The 23,116-nt window shown below is 49.3% G+C and overlaps 1 protein-coding gene across 4 annotated transcripts; it reads left to right on the top strand.

Annotated features, from left to right (window-relative positions):
* The first annotated feature begins 295 nt into the window (after nucleotides 1-295).
* Nucleotides 296-19,384, top strand: LHX9 (LIM homeobox 9). 4 transcript variants are annotated; one of them, XM_024576095.2, is made up of 6 exons: nucleotides 296-323; nucleotides 5,158-5,276; nucleotides 7,201-7,403; nucleotides 8,458-8,813; nucleotides 14,469-14,671; nucleotides 15,922-16,179. In XM_024576095.2, exons 1-6 carry the CDS (start codon nucleotides 296-298, stop codon nucleotides 16,177-16,179), a joined length of 1,167 nt encoding a protein of 388 aa, XP_024431863.2. The 4 variants fall into 4 exon arrangements, with proteins under 4 accessions (XP_024431863.2, XP_045040465.1, XP_024431862.1 ...); XM_024576096.1 differs by lacking the exon at nucleotides 296-323 and adding an exon at nucleotides 11,569-11,574 and having other exon boundaries at nucleotides 5,160-5,276; XM_045184530.2 differs by lacking the exons at nucleotides 296-323; nucleotides 15,922-16,179 and adding an exon at nucleotides 18,886-19,384 and having other exon boundaries at nucleotides 5,103-5,276.
* Nucleotides 19,385-23,116: the final 3,732 nt, after the last annotated feature.

Here is a 23,116-nt window from a genome sequence, read left to right as displayed (position 1 = left end):
CGCCCAGGTTCCAGGCGGAACGTTCCGACCTCCAGGTAAGACCAGGATGGAGGGGGCGGGGTCCTGGCAGGAGCAGTTTTCTGCCCTGGGCGGGCACGGAAGGCTGGAAGCCCCTAGCATCCGGGGACCCGTGACTGCGGGCACCTGAGGTCGCGCGCGGTAGCCGTTCGGATGACCCCCTAGGTGGGAGGAGGCGCGGGCGCCCACCCCACCCCCCGCACCTCTGGGCTGACGCGCGGCTCCTCTCTGTAGCGCTGCCGCCATCCGGGCGCGGTCAGCCCCTTCGGCTCCGAGGATGCTGAACGGCACGACTCTGGAGGCAGGTGAGTGGTATGCCAAGGTCCTTCTCGTTTTCTCTGTCCTTTTCCTTGGGCGGGCGTTGCACATCGTGTGTGTGAGTGTGTATAGGTGCACCCGCGTGTGCGTGCGCACCTTCTTTGGGTGCGTATTTGTCTGAGAAATTATCCCGCGCTGCGTAGGCTCTCAAATACAGTCTCGGCCGCGGTCTCCCTGCTTCGGCCTTTCTTCCGAATTTCTGACGATCCGCGGGACGGAGGTGCGGACGGGGGTGGGGACGGAGGTCTCGGTGCCCGGAGCCGAGAGTTGTCGGCGTCTCGAGGGCTGCGCTCCGACCCTCCCGAAAAGGGGCGAGGGGACAGGGAAGACAGCGTCCTCACTGAGTAGGGCCTCACTGGGAACGGGCTTCGCCCACGTCGCTTTTGTTCACTCCAGCGCCCGCGCAGCTGGTTCATCGGACGCGGTGCGGGATATGCCCCGTGGTTCCCGGGGCGGCGCGGAAATGGCAGGTAAAGGGGCTACGGACGTCCGAGGCTCGCTGTTCTGCACTTGGCGGCCCAGCTCTGGCTGAAGAACCCGGGGCCCCGGAGGGAAGGAGCGTGAAGGGAGCAGGAGGCCGGAGGGGCTTTGCGGGGACGGAGAGCGTGCGAGGACAAGAGCGCACGGAGCCACCGGCCCGCAGAGGTTGCGCGGCCCTCGCCCCCTCCAAGCAGCAGAGCCCCCAGCCCACTCCTATCCGGTCGTGAAGGAGTCCCTCATCGTGGGACGGTCAGAGGCGCGCCGTGCGGCAGCGCCAGTCTGGACCTGCCACGCTCGCTGGTGGGGAAGGTTGGCACAGGGAGATCCCTCTGTCCACCGACTGGAGAAAGGCCCGGCGCCTCCCGGCCATCAGCTCCCAGCCCACCCAGCGCAGCCGCGCGCCTAGGGCTGGGAGGCGCCGCGCTGTGTGCGCGGTCCCAAGCCCCAGCACCCTGACCCCTTGGGCCCTGGGGTGCTCGCCGCAGTGCCCGATGCGGCAAAACTGCAGTCGCTGCACCTTCCAAACCAAGGGGCTCCTCCTCAACCAGCTTAATGGGGTCAGGAGGAAAGGTGACCCCTGCCCTTTAAAGGCAAATCCGAGGGCACAGGGTCTTGGCCTTCAAAGTTCAAATCTAAGGAGAGCTTGAGCTGCTTGGGCTCCCCAGAGATGCTGGTCTGCAGCCCCTGGGCAAAGCCATGCACCCTCTGCCCTTCCCTCTGGGGAGTCTGGGTCCGAGCGGGGTCAAGGTTCCCGCCCTTGTCCTGGTAGATAGAGAATTCAGGACCTTGAACTCCCAGTCCTCAGTCCAGCCCCTGCCCGGATCCGGCAGAGCGCAGCCGTGCGCTGTAGCCGGATGCGTGGCTGGCAGAGCCGAGAGGAGTGGGTTAGTGTAACCAGCAGGGCCGGGGCACAGCCCGGCCCAGGGTGGCCTCCGTTGCTCTGAATGGAGCATTGGGTCCACAGAGGAGACCCTGTCTTCGGGCTGAGGGTGGGGCAGACGACTTTTAGGGAGCACTAGGCGTCATTCCGTGGAAGGTGAAAGAAGGCAGAGCCACAGAGATGCTCTCCATAAAGCGCTTCCTGTCCTTTGAGAGTGAGGTGTGGTGAGGTGGGGAATTACCCTCTTTGATAATTTTCTGGGGCTCCGAGACAAAAAGGGTAGCACACCCCAGGTCACACATGCAATTCTTGAGGCATCCTCTATCCCTTCCTCTTTAAGGAGCTGTAGGAGGAGGCTGGGCTGCAATTTCCGCACAACTAACAAGGACCTCCCAAAGTCCTGAAGCCCCCGGCCCCACCCCTAGCTTTCTGCAAACTTCCTGTATTGGCTGAGAAGAAGGAATCCCGGCAGTCGGCTTCTTTATGGGAAGTAGCAAATCCCACGGGGTGCAGGAACTTATTACCCAGCTTTTATAAGAAGAAGCAGGCATAGCCGGGATTCAAGCCGGAAACTGGTTGCAGAAGGAGCCCTGCCCTGCTCAGTACCTACGGGATGAATAACAAATAGGTGTGGAACCCAGGGATGGATGGATGGATGGATGGATGAATGAATGAATGAATGAATGAAGGACTCACAGGACTTGTGTCTTTGGCTGCCCTGGACACTCTTCACAAAGTTCTGGCTTTTCCCTGCAGTTGTTTGTTAAACTTTCACTTTGCGGAGTCTCCAAACTCATCTCTTGCAAGGAGAGAGTGGTGTTCTTGGATTCTTTGTTCCTTTTGCTGAACAGAATAAAAAATCCAAGAACAACCAAACCAAATTCCACCCCCCCCCATGTTTGGTCAGGGAGGGAGGAGAAGAAGGGAGCAAGAGTTCAGCCCACAAACTGGAGAAAGTGTCTGGATGGAGGTCCCGTATTTACTTTCTCCTTGGAGCCTCTTCGGGTTCATGGACTGATGTGCTTCTCAGAATCCCCTTCTCCTCCTCCTCCAGCTCCTCCTCCTCCTCCTTCTCCTCCTCCTCCTCCTCCTCCTCCTCCACAGGGTCTGAGTCCTTTTAGCCACTGACTTGTGGGAGGCGATCGCCCCTTTGTGACAGGACCTGCTGTCTCTGAAAGGGGGCCACCCGGCCCCTCCTTGGGTCCCTCCGCCTGTGTGTGCTGGTTTGCAAAGCTCATTGATTTCCATCCAAAGGGGCTAATTACATTACTTACAGTAAATAGCTGCCCTGCTGTCCGCTCGGGCTGCCAAGGGGAGGGGGGAGGTCTCCAGCTTAGTTCCCTTGATTGGCTTCATTTTGTGTGAAATTGTGTTTTATGAGCTGCATTCTGGCACCGGCACGGCCACAACGGTGTCCAGTCTGCAAATAACATTATTTCTGGCCTTGAGAAAAGAGCAAGGGGAAGCGTGGGGTCTTGGGTTTTACGGAAGAGGTGACTCCAGCACCTTCAGAAAACGGTGCTTTGGGACAAGAACTCAGGCTGCCATACCCAGGGTTCCCCTTCCTTCCATCCTTCTTTTCTTCCTTTCCTCCTTCCTTCCTCCTTCCCTCCCTTCCTCCTCTCCCTCTCTGCCCCCTCCACATCTTTCTAGATTTGGCCCCAGTTCCTAGTCCTTCCCACAGAGGGGAGCGAGTCTGCCACCGGGGGACTCCCTGAGGTACCCAGGCTGTGCAAGGACACAGCTCTCTGCCCCCAGGATGGCTGTGGGGACCTGGTGGGACAGCGGCAGGCAAAGGGGAAGAAGGGGGCATACAGCAGCTCTGCTTCCTCCTCTCTGGTTAAAGCTGGGCTGGTTCCTGCCGCTGCTCCAGTTTCGGGCCACTAGGGGACTTCTGGTGGTTTGAATGAATCGACAGTCTCCGAGGACTGTGGACATTTTTCAATAGGGCGGAGAAGGGGCGGCCACTGCCAGGGCCAGAGGGAGACAGAACAATCTGGCCTCTGGTGAGGCGCAGGTCTGCCACGGTGCGGGTCAGCGCTTACCTCCTCCTCCACAGTGACGATCTCCCCTCACATCCTCCTAAATGCAGCTGTGTCCCATTTCTTAAGTCCCCTCTCCTGCCAGGGCAGTGGGGACAGCATGCCCCAAGCTCCCGGGAGTCCTGAGTGGCTGCCCACGTTGACAGGTTTCAAAGGGGACACTACACTCACCAGCCGCTGTCCCTCAGACCCACGCTGGGTGAGAGTGAGACATCACGCCTGGGCCAGTTGCATACATGTGACCACAAGTCCACACCCATTTCCACACTAATTTTTCAAAGAAAATCTTTTTGCTGAAAGTAAACTCTAGACACAGAGGCTCTCCAAGCCCCAGCACGATTCTCTCACTTCGGGGCAGGGGGCGCGGCTCTCCAGCCGCTGGGAAGGTCGGGTCCTCTCAGGGAGGTGAGGCAACTTTCTTCTTAAAAAGTGAACGGAGGAGGAAGGGTGGGGGAGTGCAGGAATAGCTGTCCAAGGTGTACTTCTTTGGGGTCCCGTGAGCTGAGGACCAGAAAGTCCGCATGAAGAAATCCAAAGTTTGGAGCCGACATTGTTTGCTTTGAGCTAGGGGGTCGGACCCTGAACTTGGACCTAACTGGCCGGCTCTCTGCCTCCTGCGCCAGGGCGGGGACAATAAGGACTCCTTGAAAATGTGATTGCTGGGAAGTCTTGGAAGGGTGTGTGCGTGTGCGCGCGCGCGCGCTGGGGGATGTAACTGCCCCCTCCCGCGGCCTCCCCCCCGCCCCCACTCTGCGATGTTTGTCCCCGCTTGCCCATCACCAGGGGGTTGAGAGCAGTATGACAGGTCTTTGTTGTCTGAATAAAACTCCGTGGCAGCTCCGGGGAGAGAACTCCTCCTACTAAATTATCAAAAATGGGCTGGCTTTAGTCTCTTAACAAATTGGACACAGCCCGGGCAGGAGCAGTCCCCAACCCAACCTAGAGGCACTGGGAACTTGCAAGCAGCTAGGGACCGCTGAAAATAGCACTTCTCTCTCTCCGTCTTTGTGTCCAAAACTGTTTTCTCTCCGCAGCAGACTCTGTTTTCTTCCCTCGCTACAGTTGTTTCTCATTAGTAACTCGATCTCTCGGAGCCGTAAGATTCGCCTCCTGTCCCTCCCTCCGCCCGGCGTGTTTGTTTTCTGCACATCTCCTTCGGGGAGCCGCGGCGGCTTTTCTGGTTTCTGTCCCTCACTCGTTTTCTTCTCCCACCAGACTATTTTCCACTCTGTCTGCCTCTTTCTCCTTCCCTCTCTCCCTCCTGCCCTGGGTCCCCGAGCGTCTCTGCGCTCCCGCGCCGCGCAGCCTCCGCGGTCCCGGCCGCGCCTTCCCTCGGATGAGCTGAGAGCCCCGGGTGCGTGTATATGGAAATAGTGGGGTGCCGAGCAGAAGACAACGTGTGTCCCTTCCGCCCCCCAGCCATGCTCTTCCACGGGATCTCCGGAGGCCACATCCAAGGCATCATGGAGGAGATGGAGCGCAGATCGAAGACCGAGGCCCGCCTGGCCAAAGGCGCGCAGCTCAACGGCCGCGACACGGTAAGGAGAACGCTGTCGATGCCGGAGCTGTGCGCGCTCTGGAGCCCCTGTTCCCGGCGGTTCAAGGAGAATGGCGTGTCGTGGGGAGACCACGCCAGGCTGGCGGGTGGGTTTTTTCAAGTCAGCCTGTCTGCGGGGCTCAGCACCGGCCTCTCTCTCTCCCTTGAAACGTCTCCGCTACTGAGACCCCGCGATCGACACCGTCGCCGCTCCTCTTCCCGGGAGAGCAGGGGGTGAGGGAGCGAGAGGATGGAGATGTCCTCGTCTGCAGACCTCAGATTCGGGTGTCCGGGCCCTTAGGCTCCCGGGTGCCTCCCCGGAGAGGATCTCGGCCCGAAGCGCGAGCAGGGAGCCCACTGTGGGCGGATGACGCGCGGCCCAGGCGTCCTGGCCACGCGGGAGCCGGGTGGCCCTGGTCTCGGGTCTGATGACGGGATCTTTGGAGTGGACTAGAAATGACGGGGCCACCTCCACTTCTCCAGACATTCGGAGCTCGGCATCTCCAAACCTAGCGATTTTCGGGGTCGCTGGTAGCTAGGCTGGGCCCCTTTAACGAGTAAGGACCGCTCTCGGGTCCCTGGCGGGACGCGAGTCTTCTGCAAGGAAGCCTAATAAAAAGCCGGCGGAGCGGGGCCCTTAGCCCGAGGACCAGAACGTTACTAACCCTTGAACGGTGGGATCCAGCATCACCATCACTACTATTCATAATAATAAGAGGTATGTCCGCTCCGTAAAAAACAACAGAAAAAACAAAAAAACCCAATTAATAATCTATGAGCTGCCCCTTCCCACTTATGACCCGGGGAAGAAAAACTACGAGAGTCAGGAAATGACCGCAGACCAGCACCGCGCAGGTCCTTAGGCACCGCGCGGGGGACTGTAGCTCCGACTAAGCTGGTGCATGGCCCAGGGCTGCTCAGCGGTATTTGGGGTCCACCAGGGACTCGAGTGGGTGGATGTTTCTACATTGAAAACACAAATTCAGTGCGTGCCCCAGGTCTGGGTCAAGGCTGAAACTTTACTTTTCCAGGCCCACCACATTTTTATGGGGGAAGTCCAGCCCATTTCTGCTGGTCTTGAAGGAAATGTCCGGAGGTTAGATTTTTCTCCCCTCTTTCATTTCATGGCCGTCCCGTTCAGAAACACAAAGCAGCATTCCGAATTTCCACGGGCGGGGCTCGTCTAGGTGAAGTTTCCCCGTCCTCAGTGGGGATGCAGGCAGGAAGCTGACTCTGGACACTAAACAGGTTTTCAGGACAAAGGTCTCCTGGGTATATATGTTTCCGGGGCGCTGTGCCAAAGGACCCAAACACGGGCCCTTCACCCCCTGACTAGGAAGAGGACCATATCCCAGAAAATTAGGGAAAGCAAGTTCTGCCAAATACATCCCCATCCAAACAATGTCGACCAAACGATGAACTCGGCTATAAAGATCTCTCCCCTCTTTTTCACGCTGATGGGAACTTCGAGAAACAGGATCGTAGTACCGCGTGTTTAGAAACAATAGGTGCTCCCTCAAACCTCCTTTCCACTCCTCAATAACAACAGCTGCGATTTTATTTTGTGTGTGTTGAAAGCCACACTTAAAAAAAAACAATCTTGTGATTACTTGAGTTCGGAGACATCCACCAAACTATAATCCATTCGCTCTTTGGCCTTTAAAAAAGAGGTTCCAGGTGGCCGTCATGTCCTTAGGTGACTAGTCCCCAGAGGATGCCAAGGGATCCAGCGAACAACGCAGAAAGGGAGTGAGCTGCAAAGGAAAATTAGCAAACGTTTCCCCCACATCGTCCTTGGTGCGGTGGCCCTTGCCTCTGGCCAGGCATCTGAGCGCGTGGGGGCGGGGGGAGGGCGGGGGTGACGCCCAGGACCCCTTGTCCGGTGGCCCGCGCCCTTCTCAGCTTGCGCCGTGCTTGTCTTGCAGGGCATGCCCCCGTTGAGCCCGGAGAAGCCCGCCCTGTGCGCCGGCTGCGGGGGCAAGATCTCCGACAGGTACTACCTTCTGGCCGTAGACAAACAGTGGCACTTGAGGTGCCTGAAGTGCTGCGAATGTAAACTGGCCCTCGAGTCTGAGCTCACCTGCTTCGCCAAGGACGGCAGCATTTACTGCAAGGAGGATTACTACAGGTATTCCCACCCCCGCCCTTCCCCACCTGGCGGGGCCACCTGCGCGAAGCCGGGGGGGGGGGGGCACCTCCTTTCGGTTCCCCAACTTTCGCCCCTTCGGGGCACGGTTATCGGTCCCGAGACCAGAGAAGTCCACTCACACATCTTCAGCCACAACCCGGGCGGTGAAGATGGGTGGGCAGTGGGACCCCGGGGTCGCAGGGAACCCCGCGCGCTCCGGTGGCCACTCGCAGCTCTTGGAGGGAAGGGGGGTCCCGGAAGAGGAAATGAATGCGTCTCCGGCCTCCGAGAGGAAAGCGGGATTTTTCCGTTTGCTGCGAACTGGGCAAGCTCCGTGCCTCGGACCTGAACGGGTGGCCCCGGCAGCAGCCGCTGGGCGCTGCGTTTTTGCGAGGGTGGCGGGAGACTGTGTACAGGACCATGGAAAGGAATGATTGTCTTTGCCGAAGCCAGGCCACTCGGCTCCCAGTTCCCTTTCCCGCTGGTGGGAACGTGCCCGCCAGACCCCAAGACTGCCTGGCAGGCGTGTTTAATGGGCCTTCCCCGCCGCGCTGCTGGGCTGGATCGGGAAGGAGCACGCGGAGCAGGTGACCCGGCTCCGCGCAGCCGGAGCGGGAGAGGCGCTTAGAAAAGAATCCGCTTTCCTCTACAAAACAGTCCTTTTCCGGGGCTGCCTGCGCGCTGCACCCACACTTCCCCATCCACACGTAATTCCCCCCCTTCGTTCACTGAATGCTGCGTGATGGATGAGCCGTTTTTTACCTTCATTGCAATTTAATATTCTTTCCATAGCGCTGTGAGTTAGCGCAGTTCTCCCCCTCAACCCCCATCTCACATAGAAGGAAACCGAGCATCGTTTGCCTGATTCTCCTCATTTTAATGTAAGGGTTCTTTGTCCTGCTTATCAGAACAGGTCAATTAGCAAATAAAATTAATGGCCAAGAGGGCCCTGTCCTCTTCTCCGGAGCTCTCTGGCCTTAGACCTGGGCCACTGCTGACCAAGCCCCCGCTGTCACGCATGGGACATGGCCCTGACCCGACTGTTTCCTTCCAGAAGGTTCTCTGTGCAGAGATGTGCCCGCTGCCACCTTGGCATTTCTGCCTCCGAGATGGTCATGCGCGCCCGAGACTCTGTCTACCACCTGAGCTGCTTCACCTGCTCCACCTGCAACAAGACCCTGACCACGGGCGACCATTTTGGCATGAAGGACAGCCTGGTGTACTGTCGCGCCCACTTCGAGACCCTCTTGCAAGGGGAGTATCCAGCGCCACTGAGCTACACGGAGCTGGCGGCCAAGGGCGGCGGCTTGGCCTTGCCTTACTTCAACGGCACGGGCACGGTGCAGAAGGGGCGGCCCCGGAAGCGGAAGAGCCCGGCGCTGGGAGTGGATATCGTCAATTACAACTCAGGTGGGTCCTTCCCGTCACCTGCGTGTCTAGACGCTGCTGCCCCGAGCTTCTTCGCGTCCAAGATCTGCTTTGCTTAACAGGCCCTTCTCACTGCTGTCCCTTTCTCTGGGAAGGGTGGAAGAGAGAGAGCGAGAGGAAGAGGGAGGGAGGGAGAGAAACCTTTACTTAGGGTGTGTCGAAAAACACATTGCTGACCAGCCACGGGGCTGCGGCGACCTCCCGGACAGGCGGAGTCCAGTCCTGGCTGCCCATTAGTTTCTGGCTCCTGGTGGGAGCGAAGCAGCCCCAGGGCAATTCCTGTGTGGAAGCTACCGCACAGACCCCAGAGAAGGTTCTCCGTAATACTGAAAAACAGGAGAAAATCTTCAGAGCCCAACCCCAGTCTGCCTAGAGGGCAGAGGCTGTGCTCAACCGCCCCGAGTCCATCAGGAAAACAGTTGGCGAGAAGGTTGAAACCCCAAACCCCCATCTTGGCGAAAAGCTGCTGGGGGTTGGGAATCCATGTCCACTGCTGAGCAGCCCTGCCCCTTCCTCCTCAGCCCCGCCGCCAGCTCCCGCCCCATGCGGTAAACCAGCCAGAAATCTGGGCCCCAAGGAGTAGAGAGAGGCCATGGGGTCAGGCCCCCTGGGGTTGCAGGGGGCGTCTGCTCTTTGGTCCTCCACCAATGCCCCCTTTTCTTTAAAAACCCCACACGGGCGCAGGGCACCGAGTGCCCCTCTCCCTTGCTGTTCAGGGCACATGGGTCAGCACCCATCTCTCCCGATTGCCCCTGTCTTATTGTTGGTAGCCTTCCCCGGGTGAGGGTGGTGGCAGGCCCGAGAAGGGCAGTCTGACTCTGAAGGGTGGCAGCTCTTCTTGGGAGCCGCAGCCACGGGAAAAGGGCGCCAGAAGCCCTAGGTCAACTTTGGGGAGCCTGAGGGCTGGCCCTGGTGCCGCTGTCTGGGAACCCCAGCGGGTAGGAGGCAGCGCTCTGCCGGAAGGGGTCTTGGTGGCTCTCTCTGGCGACCCACTCTGGCCCCGTGAGCACCTGGACACCAGCCAGAAGCTTGGGCCTCCAGCGCACACTCAAATCTTGCTAGTGTTCCCTTCCAGCCCCCAGGAGCCTGGTAGGACACCTGATCTTTGTCCTGGCTCAACAGCGTCCCTTGCAAACCAGAGAAGTGGTTTGCCCAAGGTCACAGAACCAGAGTGAGCGAGCGGGCCCTGCTCCCAGCCCAGAGTTTTCAGGGTTGGACCCGCTAGGTGCGCGGGCGCCTCTCCAGCCCTCTGCTCCGCTCGCTCCCGGGTTCTCGGCTGAATTAACTGAAGGGGACGGATCCATTCGGGCAGCGCGCTTGGCCCCCAAGGAGAGCAGGGATGGGGAGCCCAGCGCGGCTGCCGTTGTCTCTAGGGTTTCACGTCAGGGTCGTTGGGCGAAGGGAAAGGGCCAACGGCTCGCCACGGCCCCCACCCGGGCGGTTTTGTATCGGGGCGGCGGGTGCCCCTGGGTTTTGCCAACCCCCGGCGGAGGGTCGCGGCCTCGCGCTCTTCCCGCTGAGCTCAGGCGAGGGCTTTGGTTCGGGGCCCGCTTTGCCCGGCGCGCTTGCTTGGTCTCCTTTGATGCGTGGTCCCCGGGGCAAGACAGGCAGGGCAGTAATTATTCTTTATTAATATAAGATGACATCGGAATCTGGAGCCACTCACCGAGGCCCTAGTGCCCTAATTAGAGAGAGAGAGAGAGAGAGAGAGAGATGCACATCACCTGCATTTCCCTGGAAGCAGGACATCCCTGAGCTTCTGAAAAGTCCAGAAAGGTGAAGGACATTTCTTGTCCAATGGTGGCTGGCCTGGCTTTTCGCCTGTTTACTTAATCTAATTAGCTACATTTGATTTTGCTTCGGACCTTTCTTTATGCTAGAACGGTCCATCCGAATAGCTCTGAGGACAGCAGAATTTTGCTTCTCTTCCTGCTCTGAGTACAAATTCATTTCTTTAAAAGGATGAAAACTCCCTTCCATTTCGGTCTTTTGTTTGCAAATTAGTGCTGCTACAAGCTTCTCAAGAAGGCTGATGCTTCATTGCTCTTGAAGGAGGAAAAGTTGCTGAGGCCTCCCTCATGCCAAGGGGTTTCTACATGACTAGTCCAAGATGCCTTTTAATTAACCCACCCCGTCCTTTCTGGACCCTCCCCAGAGATACCAGCAAATAGTATATGTTTCTTCACTATCAGGGGGAAATAATCTAGAGAAAGGGGGGTTAAAGGTGCCTGCTAGAAAATACACCCAACATTAAAAAATGTTCATGAATCTAATGCCAGTTTGTCACAAAACGAGCAAAAGAAATGCTTCAGCGAATTAAAAACTTTGAAAGGTAGAAAATAAAATGCATTCCCAGTTTGAGCTCATTTTCTTCGGCTTCCTTTGGATCTCATGCGGCCATCTCTGCTTCCATGTAAACTAGTCTTGGAAAGAGTAACGTTGATACCAAATAAAATTTTACACACTGACATATTTGCAAAAAACATGTACACGAAATATGTTTGTGATTCGAAGACTTCCAGAGAAAATGTGAACCTTGGCAAAGACCAGTTGGTGCTTGACATAAGGCAAGTGCCTTTTAACGAGGATATTCCTAATTTAGTTTTATCTCTGCAAATAGGCACATATTTTAGAGAGAGACATGGGAAGTTTATTTGGAATGCTGGATTGAAATAAAACCCTCCCGGGGTGAAAAGATTTAGTTTAGGATAGGCATCTCTCATTTCGGGTACTTGAGCATTAAGTGAGAGACAACATTTGTGCCTCTTCTCAAAATGTCCCTTCCTTAGTTTCTCCCTTCACGTCCAAATTTCAGAAGCTCCTGGTAGCTGTGAAATTAGCCTCGCACTGACCCCTGGTGGTCTCTCAGGGATGAGATACTTCTCAGAAGGTTCCCCGCCTTGGAGCAGAGGCTCATGTTAGTAGAGGCGACCATTTCATCAGTGACTGCAAAATAGAATAGTGAGAAGTTCTCATTAATGTGGCAATGCCAGCTGGGTATTTGGGACTTCTGTTTAAGCCAGTGTGAAGAGAGTTATCATTTCATCTCATAAGTCAGGGGGGAGACCCTATAGCTCTGGAAGTAGACCCAGGGGGTACACAATGGCCAGCAGGTTTACATAACGCGTTTGTACTTGCACACGCGTCACTCGGGATACTGCACGGAGCCACTGCGTGGAGGAAATGGATTGCTCTATTAAGTTGAGTAATGTAAGTGATAACACCGCCTCAGACAAATCACATCGAGTCCTGTCTGTTCGATACAGTGCTAACCATCTCCTCACACACCCCATTGTATTCGGGGTGAAAACACGACCCATTATTGTGTTTAATGAACTAAGATTCTCTGCTGATTAAAAAGTCATCAATAATGGAAATAGAACGCATGCTCGGAGAAAAATTTTATCAAGCCCTTCTACAGTTATTTTTCACAAACTTCATTTTAAAGGCTAATGAGCGTGCCGTTAGGTTAGACATCAAACTCATTTCTGAGAAATATGACTTTGGGGCAGAGGATGGCGAAGGTCATTATTAAACACAAGTTAAGTCTCCTCTCCCAAGTGTCATATTCAATTTAATGTGCTGTTCAGGAGGCGTTACGTGTTATGTATGATGGGAATGAAATCTTGGAAGCAGCCTGCAGTGACTAACGTGTGCCTCTTAGCCCATTTTGCTGTGGGCACATCTGTAATCTGGCTGTGAAATATGGCTCAGTTACCTGGAGATAAGTGGAGCTTTATGGTAGGCCGTGAGATGCAGCTTCATCCATTGTGAGGATATGAAAGTGCAATTCTGTTGGATACTTGAACTTGACATCTCCCCACTGGGCGGAAATAGGCTAAAATTCAAAGCACCTTCTCTGTCTTTTCTCCGGGCATATGTTATTCTCGCTGGTGGGGCTTGCAGTGTCTGTGCTCGACATTTGCAGGTGTGTATCCTAACTTAGATGCTGTCTCAGGTTGACTTGATTTTGCATCAATAGTCACTGACGATTTTACCGATGACCAAAGATGCAAAATCTGGGTTGCCTGCTCTTTGAGCTTCTTGCCCTGTGCTTGACTTAAAGGCTCAAAGGTGAACTCACCTTTCAAATGTCAGTGAGCTCACCTGCTCTGTTGCCACGGGTGTCTTCCTACTGCTGTGTCTTATGGAGATATAGACAAAGCAGACATTAGTTCATGCCCAGTCTCATTACATGAGCAAGAATTTCGTGTTAAATACATTTGGCGATGTACAATAGCTGACTTCCTGATGTATCTGCACGTGTATGGAGTTACTGAAAATATTTTTTAGAAAGTAATTCTAGCCAGAGCATAGCAGGCAGATACTATGTTACCAAGCAGAGGGGAAGAGCTCACACTAAGAGATGCCTCACTCACTTCAGCTCTGAGGTTTCTTTCCTCTTCCCCCAGCCCATCCCCAGGGACATGATCAGGTTGATTTTAAATATTCTAATATAATGCACCAGGAATCCAGGCCGATCAGGTCGGAATATACATCAGACAAATACCTGAAATAAGGATTACAGAAAAAGAAATTGTCATGCCCTGTACATTGCGAAGTTGGCCAAATCAGTAAATATTTAGCAAGATGTTTTCATTCGGTAATCGTGTTTACCATATGGAGCCAGTAGGTGATTGGAAATGCCCTTTTAAATGCACAGCTTTATATTCCGGGGATAATGACTTTCCGGCTGGTTTCAAAGGCTGGGCTGCTCTGCCCTGCGTGCTGAGGAGGGCTTTGCCAGGGGAGGGAAGATGCCACCCACTTGGTGCCAGGCCAGCTAGGTGCACAGCTCGAGTCCCACTTGCAACACCCAGAGCAATGGGGCCAAGATGTGAGCCTGGAAATGAGCACCCGGTGTCTGTCATCTGTGCACTGTGGGGAGCCCTTCAGGCAAGAACCGAGTCAAGACAAGTCTGGGCCCATTCTGTTCCGGAAACATCTATTAAAGCAACTCCAAGGAAAAGCGGGTTTCTGCCTGAAGTAGCCCCCTCCGTGAACCAGTTATAGCTAACAGCCCTCAAAAATAATATTCTTATGATGACATAAGAAACCTACACATTTTCATTGTGAAACTTTTCCCCCACCTCCAGGCACTTTCTAACTTTTTCCTGACGAAGAGGCTTGTGGGAATAGCAGAAAAGGCTAAACACTGGAACTGCCCTTAGCTGGCTGGTTTCTCAGAAACCCTCAGATGGGAGGGAGCGGAAAGGAGCTGTTTGCACAGCCCCGTGACAGAAAGACGGCTTCAGAGAGTGGGTGTCAGGTCACAAATAAAGACAGAGCATGCAGTCTCTAAAACCTGTGTGTGGAAGGCGGATGCACATAAATACATCAGAAAAGGGCTTTTCTTTTCCATTCTTGCAGGTTCCTCTCACTCCTGCACTCACTCATCTTAAGTTTTCCTAGCAACCGTTCAGCAAAAGAGATTTACCTACAATTTTTCTAGGGCGTAAACTTTGGTTGTGCCAAGCTAACAGGTTAGCTTGGCTGACTTGGGCGGGTGACCTCTTCCTGTTGCCTGGCTACCTCCCCTAACTGGGTCCACCGCCTTTTCTACGGGGGTTCACGATCACAGCATCATGAGGCAGGTGTTTCCACTGAGCCCTTGTTTGTTTCCTGGGCCCACCACAGGTTGTAATGAGAACGAGGCCGACCACCTGGACCGAGACCAGCAGCCCTACCCGCCCTCCCAGAAGACCAAGCGCATGCGCACCTCGTTCAAGCACCACCAGCTCCGGACCATGAAATCCTACTTTGCCATCAACCACAACCCGGACGCCAAGGACCTCAAGCAGCTCGCTCAGAAGACCGGCCTCACCAAAAGGGTCTTGCAGGTAAGAAGGCTCCATCGTTGGCTGTGCATACATCTCCCTCCCCCTTGCCTGTAAAAGTAGTTCTCTCCCCTGTTAAGCCACACAGGTATTTCCTGGACTGCTTCTCACGAGTTCGCCTCAGTGACTGTCCCAGAGGGTGTATTGGGATCGCGCAGGGGCTCGGGGAAGGGGCCCAAAGAGAGAGCGAGCCAGGGTCTTTAAAATGCAGCTGCGTGCTCCCCGAGGTGGAGCGAGGGGTCCTCCCAAGTCAGCACAGTTCTCTGTCTGCAGACGCTGGGATGTCATCTGCACAAGCTGTGGCTTTGGAGGCTCCTTTCCCCTTGGGCTCCGAGCACAGACTTGTGGGGGGCCTGTCTTAAGCAGCCTCACCCCCAATTCAGGCCGACCCTCTTTTCCAACTCCCCCAAAGCCCCAGTAGGGTGAGGGCCTCAGCGACCAACTGGAGCAGGTATTTTCCCTGTTGAATGAGCCACATTTAAAAACCAAGTCCCAGGGGTTAGACCGGCAGTCCAGTCGCTTTGCTAAGGGCAGCAGGGTAAGAGTGTCCAGCTCCTGCAATGCCGGGGTGCGGTGGCTCACCTGCGGTCCTCCTCCACATCTCAGAGGCCAATAGTGGGCGTTTTGGGGTCTGGTGGCCCCGGAAATATGTCCTGTGTCAAGAGTACCAACCATGTGCCAGACTCAGGAACAGCCTGAAATCCGTCCAGTGATGTTCATTTCAGAGGAGCGAATTGTGCTTTGAGAAACTTGGGGACCCAGCTCCTCCTCATTCTCCAAAAACAGTGGTTGATGAATCAGGGTGTATCTCCTGCCTCTTCTCTCCGTGCCTTCATCTCCATGGTGTCTCCACTTCTGTATTGTTTGTCCTCCGTGGCTCTCGTTAGTGCTGGGGGGGGCCGGGGGGGGGCACGTGCAGGGCATCTGTAGTGTTAGTTGAATGAGTCTGTCCTTAAAAAAAAGAAAGAAAGAAAGGAAGAGAAAGAAAGAGGGAAAGAAAGAAAGAGGGAAAGAAAGAAAGAGGGAAAGAAAGAAAGAAAGAAAGAAAGAAAGAAAGAAAGAAAGAAAGAAAGAGAGAAAAAGAGAAAAAAGGCCCTTCTCTCCCAAGAAAAAGAAAGTTATATTTAAAATATACATTTTAAAAGAGAAACCTGTACCCCCTACCAAAAAAAAAAAAAAAGGAAAGAGAGACAGAGAAAAACAAAGTCTAAAAATAAACACCGGTAAAGACATCCATTGGGATTGGTTTGCAGGTTTGGTTCCAAAACGCTCGAGCCAAATTCAGAAGGAACCTTTTGCGGCAGGAGAATGGGGGTGTTGATAAAGCTGATGGCCCGTCGCTTCCAGCCCCGCCCTCAGCAGACAGCGGCGCGCGCACCCCGCCCGGCACAGCGACCACTTTAACTGACCTGACCAATCCCACCCTCTCAGTAGCCACGGCCGTGACCTCTAACGTGGACAGCCGCGAGTCCGGGAGCCCCTCACAAACTACCTTAACGAACCTTTTCTAACATTGGTTTCCTGAAAAAACGCTTCCTCTTCTTTTTATTCTTATTCTAATTATTATTTTATTATTTACAAGACCTTCCCCCCCTCCCTGCCCCCCGCCCCCAAGTCCACGAGATACTTGGGAAATAAAAACAACAGCTTGGTGTGTAGCATCCGCAGCCACTTGGCAAATGAGTTTACAGTATTGTCTCCTTTACAAAGTGTATTTATTTATTTTTTTGTCTACAAAGTGTATTTGGGTTTAAAAAAATTCAGATCTTTCAGTCGGTAAGGGGAGTTTTCGAATCATTCTAAGTGCCTCTTACAATTAATTGTATGTTACTTATTTCCGGAATCTCGAAGGGAAAAAAAAAAAGAGAGTGGTCTTTGGATAATCATAAACCCAGTTAAATGATTAGGTTAATAAAGCACCAGATAGTTAATGATGGCTCTTTGTTAAATCTTGCAATTGTATTTATACTTGTGGGATTTTGAAGACTTCACATTTAAAAAAATGTGAAACTGAAGAAAATGTTTTGGTCGCTCCTTTTTCTTACAAAGGAGCGGCTGAAAGGAGAAATATGATTAAAGGAAAGCACTAACTTGTAGCAACTCAAACAGGAAGGATTAATTACATTTATTAGGGGGGACATCTATTCCAGGAAGGGGACTTTCCCTTCTCATCCAAAACTTGCATTAAAAAACTTTGTTGCTTTTCAACATTTGAACAATGCTTAAACTCCCCATGTATCCATGAAATTCCAGATAGAATTTGAAATTCTAGACTCGTTTACCTTTCAAAAGCTACAGATGGTAGTTGTAAAATCATTCTTTCTAAATTAATTTTTCCCCCAGGGAAAGTGGAAATAAGCAAAATATAACTTTTTAAGAAGTCAAAAAATCAGCGTAACTTAATTAACAGCTCTGTGGATTGGCTTCAGCTGTACCACGATACTGTATCTGGCATTCGATGTGAATAATGTTAACAAAGAAACTTAGTAGACTAGTACCATCACTGAGAATTCTTTGTTTTTATTTTGCCTTTATTTTACTTTGGCACAGGTTGATATATTTGTCAGAAAAAACATCCTTTCTGACATTAGAGATTTGAAGTCATTAGTCTTAATGTAGATAAACTCAGAAGCCTCGTGGATGCTGATCTGAATATATTTCTTAGTTTACAGTAGCATTTTTTTTCTTTTAATTTAAGCGAAAATCTTAATGGTCTGGGCAGTGGTGAATGTTCATCTCTCTGCTTCCGTTGTAGTTAAATTACGATTACATTGTGGATTTCCTTAAAAAAATAAATAAAGAAATAAAAAAGAAGTCAAGATATATGTCTTGCTTTAGTGGATTGTTAAGAATAACTTTGCACATTTTCTCCACTTTTTGGACCTCTAAAATCTCCTCTGGTGGTCGAAGTGGCTATTTAATAGATTTTAAAGGTGTCCTTCTGGCTGTGTAGATGTGTGGTTACATATTGACAGTTCACTGCCCACATTAAAGTGCATTATTGTAACTTTTGCTCAGGGTCTTTAGAAAATTAGCACAGAAAGTAGCTTATTTTTTAAAAGAAAGTATGATGGAAGGTAAGTTAACACTGTAACAGAAGAAAGGTGTGGCTGCCGTGGTATACTTAGCAAGTGTGGTTGTCATCGTCTACGGAGCTTAAATCTTGACTTTTCATATTTCTACCCCACTTTGGGCATTTACCACTAACCAGACCAAACAACCTTGGTAAGGCTGAGATCTTATTGATACACTTTTACAGGTAAAATATTGATACTTATAACTTTTGTTCTTTGACAGAACAATATATGGTACTATAGATCTACTTTATTAAGTAGACTAATTCTAACTCAGTTCTCCTATGTGCCTTATGATATAACTTGGAAGTAAGTTTGTGAAAAATCAGGATCTATGTGTTGTCTGTTAAATTAACTGTTTGAAGCCCTTTGACACCTCACTAGTTTTGTACGGTTTTACCTCTGATTTCTGAAACTTTTTATGGTGTATCCTGTTAGCGGGGCAAACGTGTCATAGAGAGCGGTGCGCACTCTCTCCAATATAGTTGATGAATTCAATAATCTTGTTATTGAGCTTCGTGTTTCTAGTACAGTAAGTGGTCTAGCAAAATCGTCCATGCTTCTTTGTTTATTGATAAATGCATTGTATAGAAACTATCTCCCCTAAATATTTATGGACCAAACAATTGTGATTTATCCTATTAAATTTGTGTGAATAAACCATTGTGAATCTAAGGAGTTTTATTTCCCAGCAGTTTTGTTTTATTTAAGGTCTAACTGGATTAGTGTTTTCCAATATCTGTATCTAACAGCTATTAAAATAGTACGACAAGATTTTTAAAAAATATTCAAACATACCAATAATTTTGAGATTTCCAGACCTCTGATTCCTTTTAAATGTACACACCATTGCATATGCAATGTAATTCAACTTAGAATTACCTTTAAATATATTTTCTTAGAATAAAAGTAATGCCCCATGTATTTGACTCACCCCAATTTTTAGAATTAAAAAAAAAGAGAGAGAGAGAGAGATAACTAACAGATAAAGTAATTGCATGAAAAGAAATCTTAAATATGATTAAGATTTAATGTTAGGTCTCTTGAGCACCAGTGGATGTTTGTAAATCTAACTAGAAATTGCAGACCCCTAAAAGCCGAGTTGCTCTGTAGTTAATACATTGTCACTATGATTTTTTTCAGGGAGAACAAATCTTGGGGCATTACAGCCAAACATCCCGACGTTTGAAAATTCCCTAAAGTATTAAAAGAAGGGGAAAGTTTGATCGGAAATCCACAGCAGTGAAGACAAAGACAATATTAGGTTATCATAATCACACATGCTAAAATCTATTGAGCCAAAAAAAACAAAACAAAACAAAAAACACAAAAAAAGAGCAAGCGAGAGGAAAAACTTAAATGTCGTTTACTGAATGTTAGCAACAATTCTGTTCTTTATGGTTTCTAACACAAATGGAGGCTTAAACCGATGTGGTTTAAAACAAAATGAGGTAAATCATGTATAAGCAGAGCAACCTGGCAGTAACATGCACACCCCATATTTGAAGCAAATTATTATTGAAGAAAAAAATTCCGCACATTTGTCAAGCACAGTGGTTGTATATTCCCCAACCTGCATTTCACCTGCTTGCCAATGTGTATCAGTCCTACCTGTTCATGGCATTTTCCAATTGTAAATTCAGAGAAAAGCCACCACTCACTTAAGCGGATAGGGATCAAAACCCAGTAATTTTAGTATTATTGTTTATTCCTTCCCTTTTTCAACAGAAATCTCTGCATGCATTCTTCCACCTGTCACTCCTAGTGTGCACCTCTGTATGACGAATTCTCTTTGCTGTTTCTTGTATGATAAATAGCTTTCATTAATAAACATTTTGTTTGATGCAAACATAGTTAACTTTATGTCAAACACACACTATTGAAATTAATTTTGAACACTGTCCGAAGCGGCAGCACAATGCATTTCTAATTTGTACTTAGGAGAAAAGTCGAACAATATTAAGAGGTTCAACTCTGGTAGTCCAGGGTAAAATGACTTCCTTGGTTTTTAACTTTTCATGACTTCTTATTGTATCAATTGATATGTATTAAAAATTTAAAAAGAACAAAAAAAACACCTCAATTGCAACAAAAATAAACCTTAGAATAAACTATCACGTAAAATTTCAGCAACTTTTTAGATTGTTAGAGTGAAATTTACAGATCCTCTGTAAGTTTACATGTTCGCTATGCAATGAGCAAATTTATGGAAGTATACGGATATATTCTGAGCTCTGCAAAGGTCCAATCTTTGCATAGTTCAAACTACATATGATACTACAAACAAAGGAGCAAGTTGAAAGAGAAACACATATTTAGGAATGAGGGTTTTTTTTTTTAATTGTAAAGGGAATATTTGAAGAATTTTTTAACGATTCCTATTTAGCTGTATATCCAAAGCATATGTTAAACAAGTTAACATATAACTTTCCAGAAAATTTTTCATTATGATGAAATTTTTATTATATACAAATGAACCCTATGTAAATGATGTAACTTTTATGAATGATAGACATTAAATATTTCACTTACATGTATTCTCAGAATTTTGAATGTTTTCTTAAATGCTTTCACTTCCTGAACACTAAGACAAAAAAACAAAAAAACAACTCACTGATTAAAAAAAAAAAAAAAACAACGCACCATGACAAGGAGAACGGTCTGAATGACCACAAAACACGTTGCTTTTGTCAGTAACCTGAGTGTTTACACGTCTTCGAAATCTCCTCGGTGGCTGTAGCGACTCAAACAGATTTTCCAGTACATTTCCGGCTACTTTGTTGGAATTCCTGTTCTCCAGGGATTCCTCATCTTTTGCATCACCTACTGCAGTTTTGTTCAGAAATATTTTGGAAACCTCATCCGGTTTTACAGATCTTTTAAGTATTTGCCTGGTGTGTGAAATGCGGGAAGAGACCAAAGAGGGAAAGAATATAATGGAAAGTAGACATCTGAAAAAAAAAAAACCTACGAAATCGAAGCAGGCACATTTTTAAAAAGTGAAAGGAAGGAGCGCTAATTAGGTGAGTGGGAAGAGAACAGAGCAGGCGACAGAGTCGGAGGTCTGTCCCCTGGGGGAGTCCAGCTGCCTCTGAGTCACGCAATGACACACTTACTCTTTCGCTCAGAAACGAAGGATGCGGATTTCTTGGTGGGAATCAGGACACTAAGTTTTCATAGCTTCCGCCTCCCAGGTGCCTGGGTCGGTCTAACTCCTGGCAAGTTGATCTTGGGCAGAAAAAGCTTCACTGTGAGCAGCCGTCTGTTTGGTTTTGTAGCCACGTTAATGCTGACTTCCAGAGTGGGTAGGTTTCATTATACCTCAAATAAGGGTAAAACTCCCCGATAAAGCACCCAAAGCAAACACTTCTAAGACCATGGTGATTGTTCATCACCTTAAAAATAAAGATAGCTTTATTGAACACAACCCCAGTAGAATCCACAGCGCATGCTTTTACAGGAACCTTTCTCTGGAGTCAAAGCATTTTGGAAGCCACATAGAAATATGATCTCCCTTTCTGCTGCGGTGGGCGGGCGGGGGTCCCGTGGAAGGTGTTAGAGGGGGACCTTCTGGAGTGGAAATGTTGAGGCTCTGAAGGAAGTGCCTTTGGATAATCCCCTTGTTATAAAAGATAACTAGAAACACCTAATTTTGTATGGAGTTTGGCTCTTGAATTGTCAGCTGTGCTAGAAGCAAAGCTGGCTTTAGGTGCAGAGAGTTCGTGAGCTCGAGGCGATTCAACACCTTTCACATGTCACGCTCTGCACACAGCAGGGTTAAATAAGGACGCTGGGACTCCGTCCTAACTGAAGAAATGGCGTTGTATTTTCTCTGAGACCATGCATTTGTACAAACTCTGGCTTGGCCTTTTGGATCTATTTTATATTTTTAGTGATTGGGAACTGACTCTGAATATTTAAATAAAGAAAAACCCTCTAATGTAAAACCATAGCTCTTTGCTTTATAGCCAATCTCAAGAATAGGGAGTTCAAAAAAGTTGTTGGTGTCACTGATTGTGAAACATTTTTGTCATACCTATCCTGCCCCAATAATTTTGTTTTTCAGAATAATATTACCACTGACCTTATTTTTCAAATAACTTATACTTCTAAGTCACTACATTCTTCCGATTGCCCTCTGGGGACATTTCCATTTTGTTTTACCTGTTTGCGTAGCAGACACCACACTTCAGAACCGTGCGTGGTACTCAAGGAGGTGTCTGCGAATGATGTAAGTACCAATGCAACCACAGTTAAACTTCTTCCTAGCTGTGTTAAAAATAGGCATTTTCTTCTATCATCACTCCTTCCAACACTGCTGTGTGAATATTAATATTTCCTTACTTGTCATGCATCCTTCAGACAGGTTTTTCTTCCCTGGGAGTATTAAGTTTGGCTTCTTTGCACTAAATGTATCTCGTGCTGAAAAAACAGGAATCGGGCGAGAATAAAGGTCCAGGCAGCAGCCATATGTAGAAAGTTCTGGGTGTGCGTTTCTGTGTATTTTTCCTCACCTAGTAGGATTGTCAGGAACATTTTTTTTCTTTTGGGACTTCATGGTTACATCTTGCATGATCTTATAAATGAATCTGAAGAGTAACTGGATACTTTTCATGGTTATTTGAAAATAAAATTTGCTACAAACAAGACGTTCCAGTCTCGATTACTTCATGTTATGTATGAATATATTAATTTTTCCTGTACTTCCCCATTGAACCAGAAAATATTAACCTCGAGGGATATTTAAATGGTTATTTGTGACAAATACACAAAGATGAGGAAAGTCTAAGGTAAGATGGGTTTGACTTAATTGTATGGCTTTCTTTCCTTTTCCAAAGCAGCAGCAATCACCAAGGACTACCTGCTTTAACCTTGACATTCAGGGGTTCTGACAGCTTGCATCACTTAAAATTCTATTTACTATTCAGTAAACTTTAATTCTGTAGAATAAATGCCCTTTATGAAATGTGACTTCTGAAAAGCATATAGGTTTTGCATGATTTCAAGCAGCCTAAGCTGCTTGAATTCTGCAAACAGAGTGCTTTTTCAGAAGAAAAATACAGTGGAAAATTATGTTACATATACTATTTGTAGCATTTTACTGGATAGAGCTCTATGCTCCATGGGAATTTAAAGAGCTATAAAAACCTCCAAAATAGTATGATGTAAAGAATGAAATGCTGGTGTTTTTCTGTGATTAAAACTGAGGCAGCTTGTTTTATAACCACAGGTACACAGTTGCTTGATTATCTTAGCGCTGATTGGTCTCCTCCTGAATATTTGAATCAGGAGATCTTTGCATTTCCATATAATTCTTTATCAGTTTCCTTCATAGGCAGCATGATTCAGTGTGTGTGCGGGTGTGTGCGTGTGC

The sequence above is a fragment of the Desmodus rotundus genome, chromosome 10 (assembly GCF_022682495.2).
Source record: "Desmodus rotundus isolate HL8 chromosome 10, HLdesRot8A.1, whole genome shotgun sequence".
Taxonomy (NCBI): domain Eukaryota; kingdom Metazoa; phylum Chordata; class Mammalia; order Chiroptera; family Phyllostomidae; genus Desmodus; species Desmodus rotundus.
Note: the sequence above shows the minus strand (reverse complement) of the source record. Positions and strands in the feature narration are given on the sequence as shown.

Bases quoted from the DNA above. Each gene is read 5' to 3' on its own strand.
- LHX9 (XM_024576094.1), top strand. From the start codon at position 5,103: ATGGAAATAGTGGGGTGCCGAGCAGAAGACAACGTGTGTCCCTTCCGC. The intron at 7,404-8,457 runs GTATTCCCACCC...GTTTCCTTCCAG, and splicing joins TGCAAGGAGGATTACTACAG to AAGGTTCTCTGTGCAGAGAT. The intron at 8,814-14,468 runs GTGGGTCCTTCC...GGCCCACCACAG, and splicing joins TATCGTCAATTACAACTCAG to GTTGTAATGAGAACGAGGCC.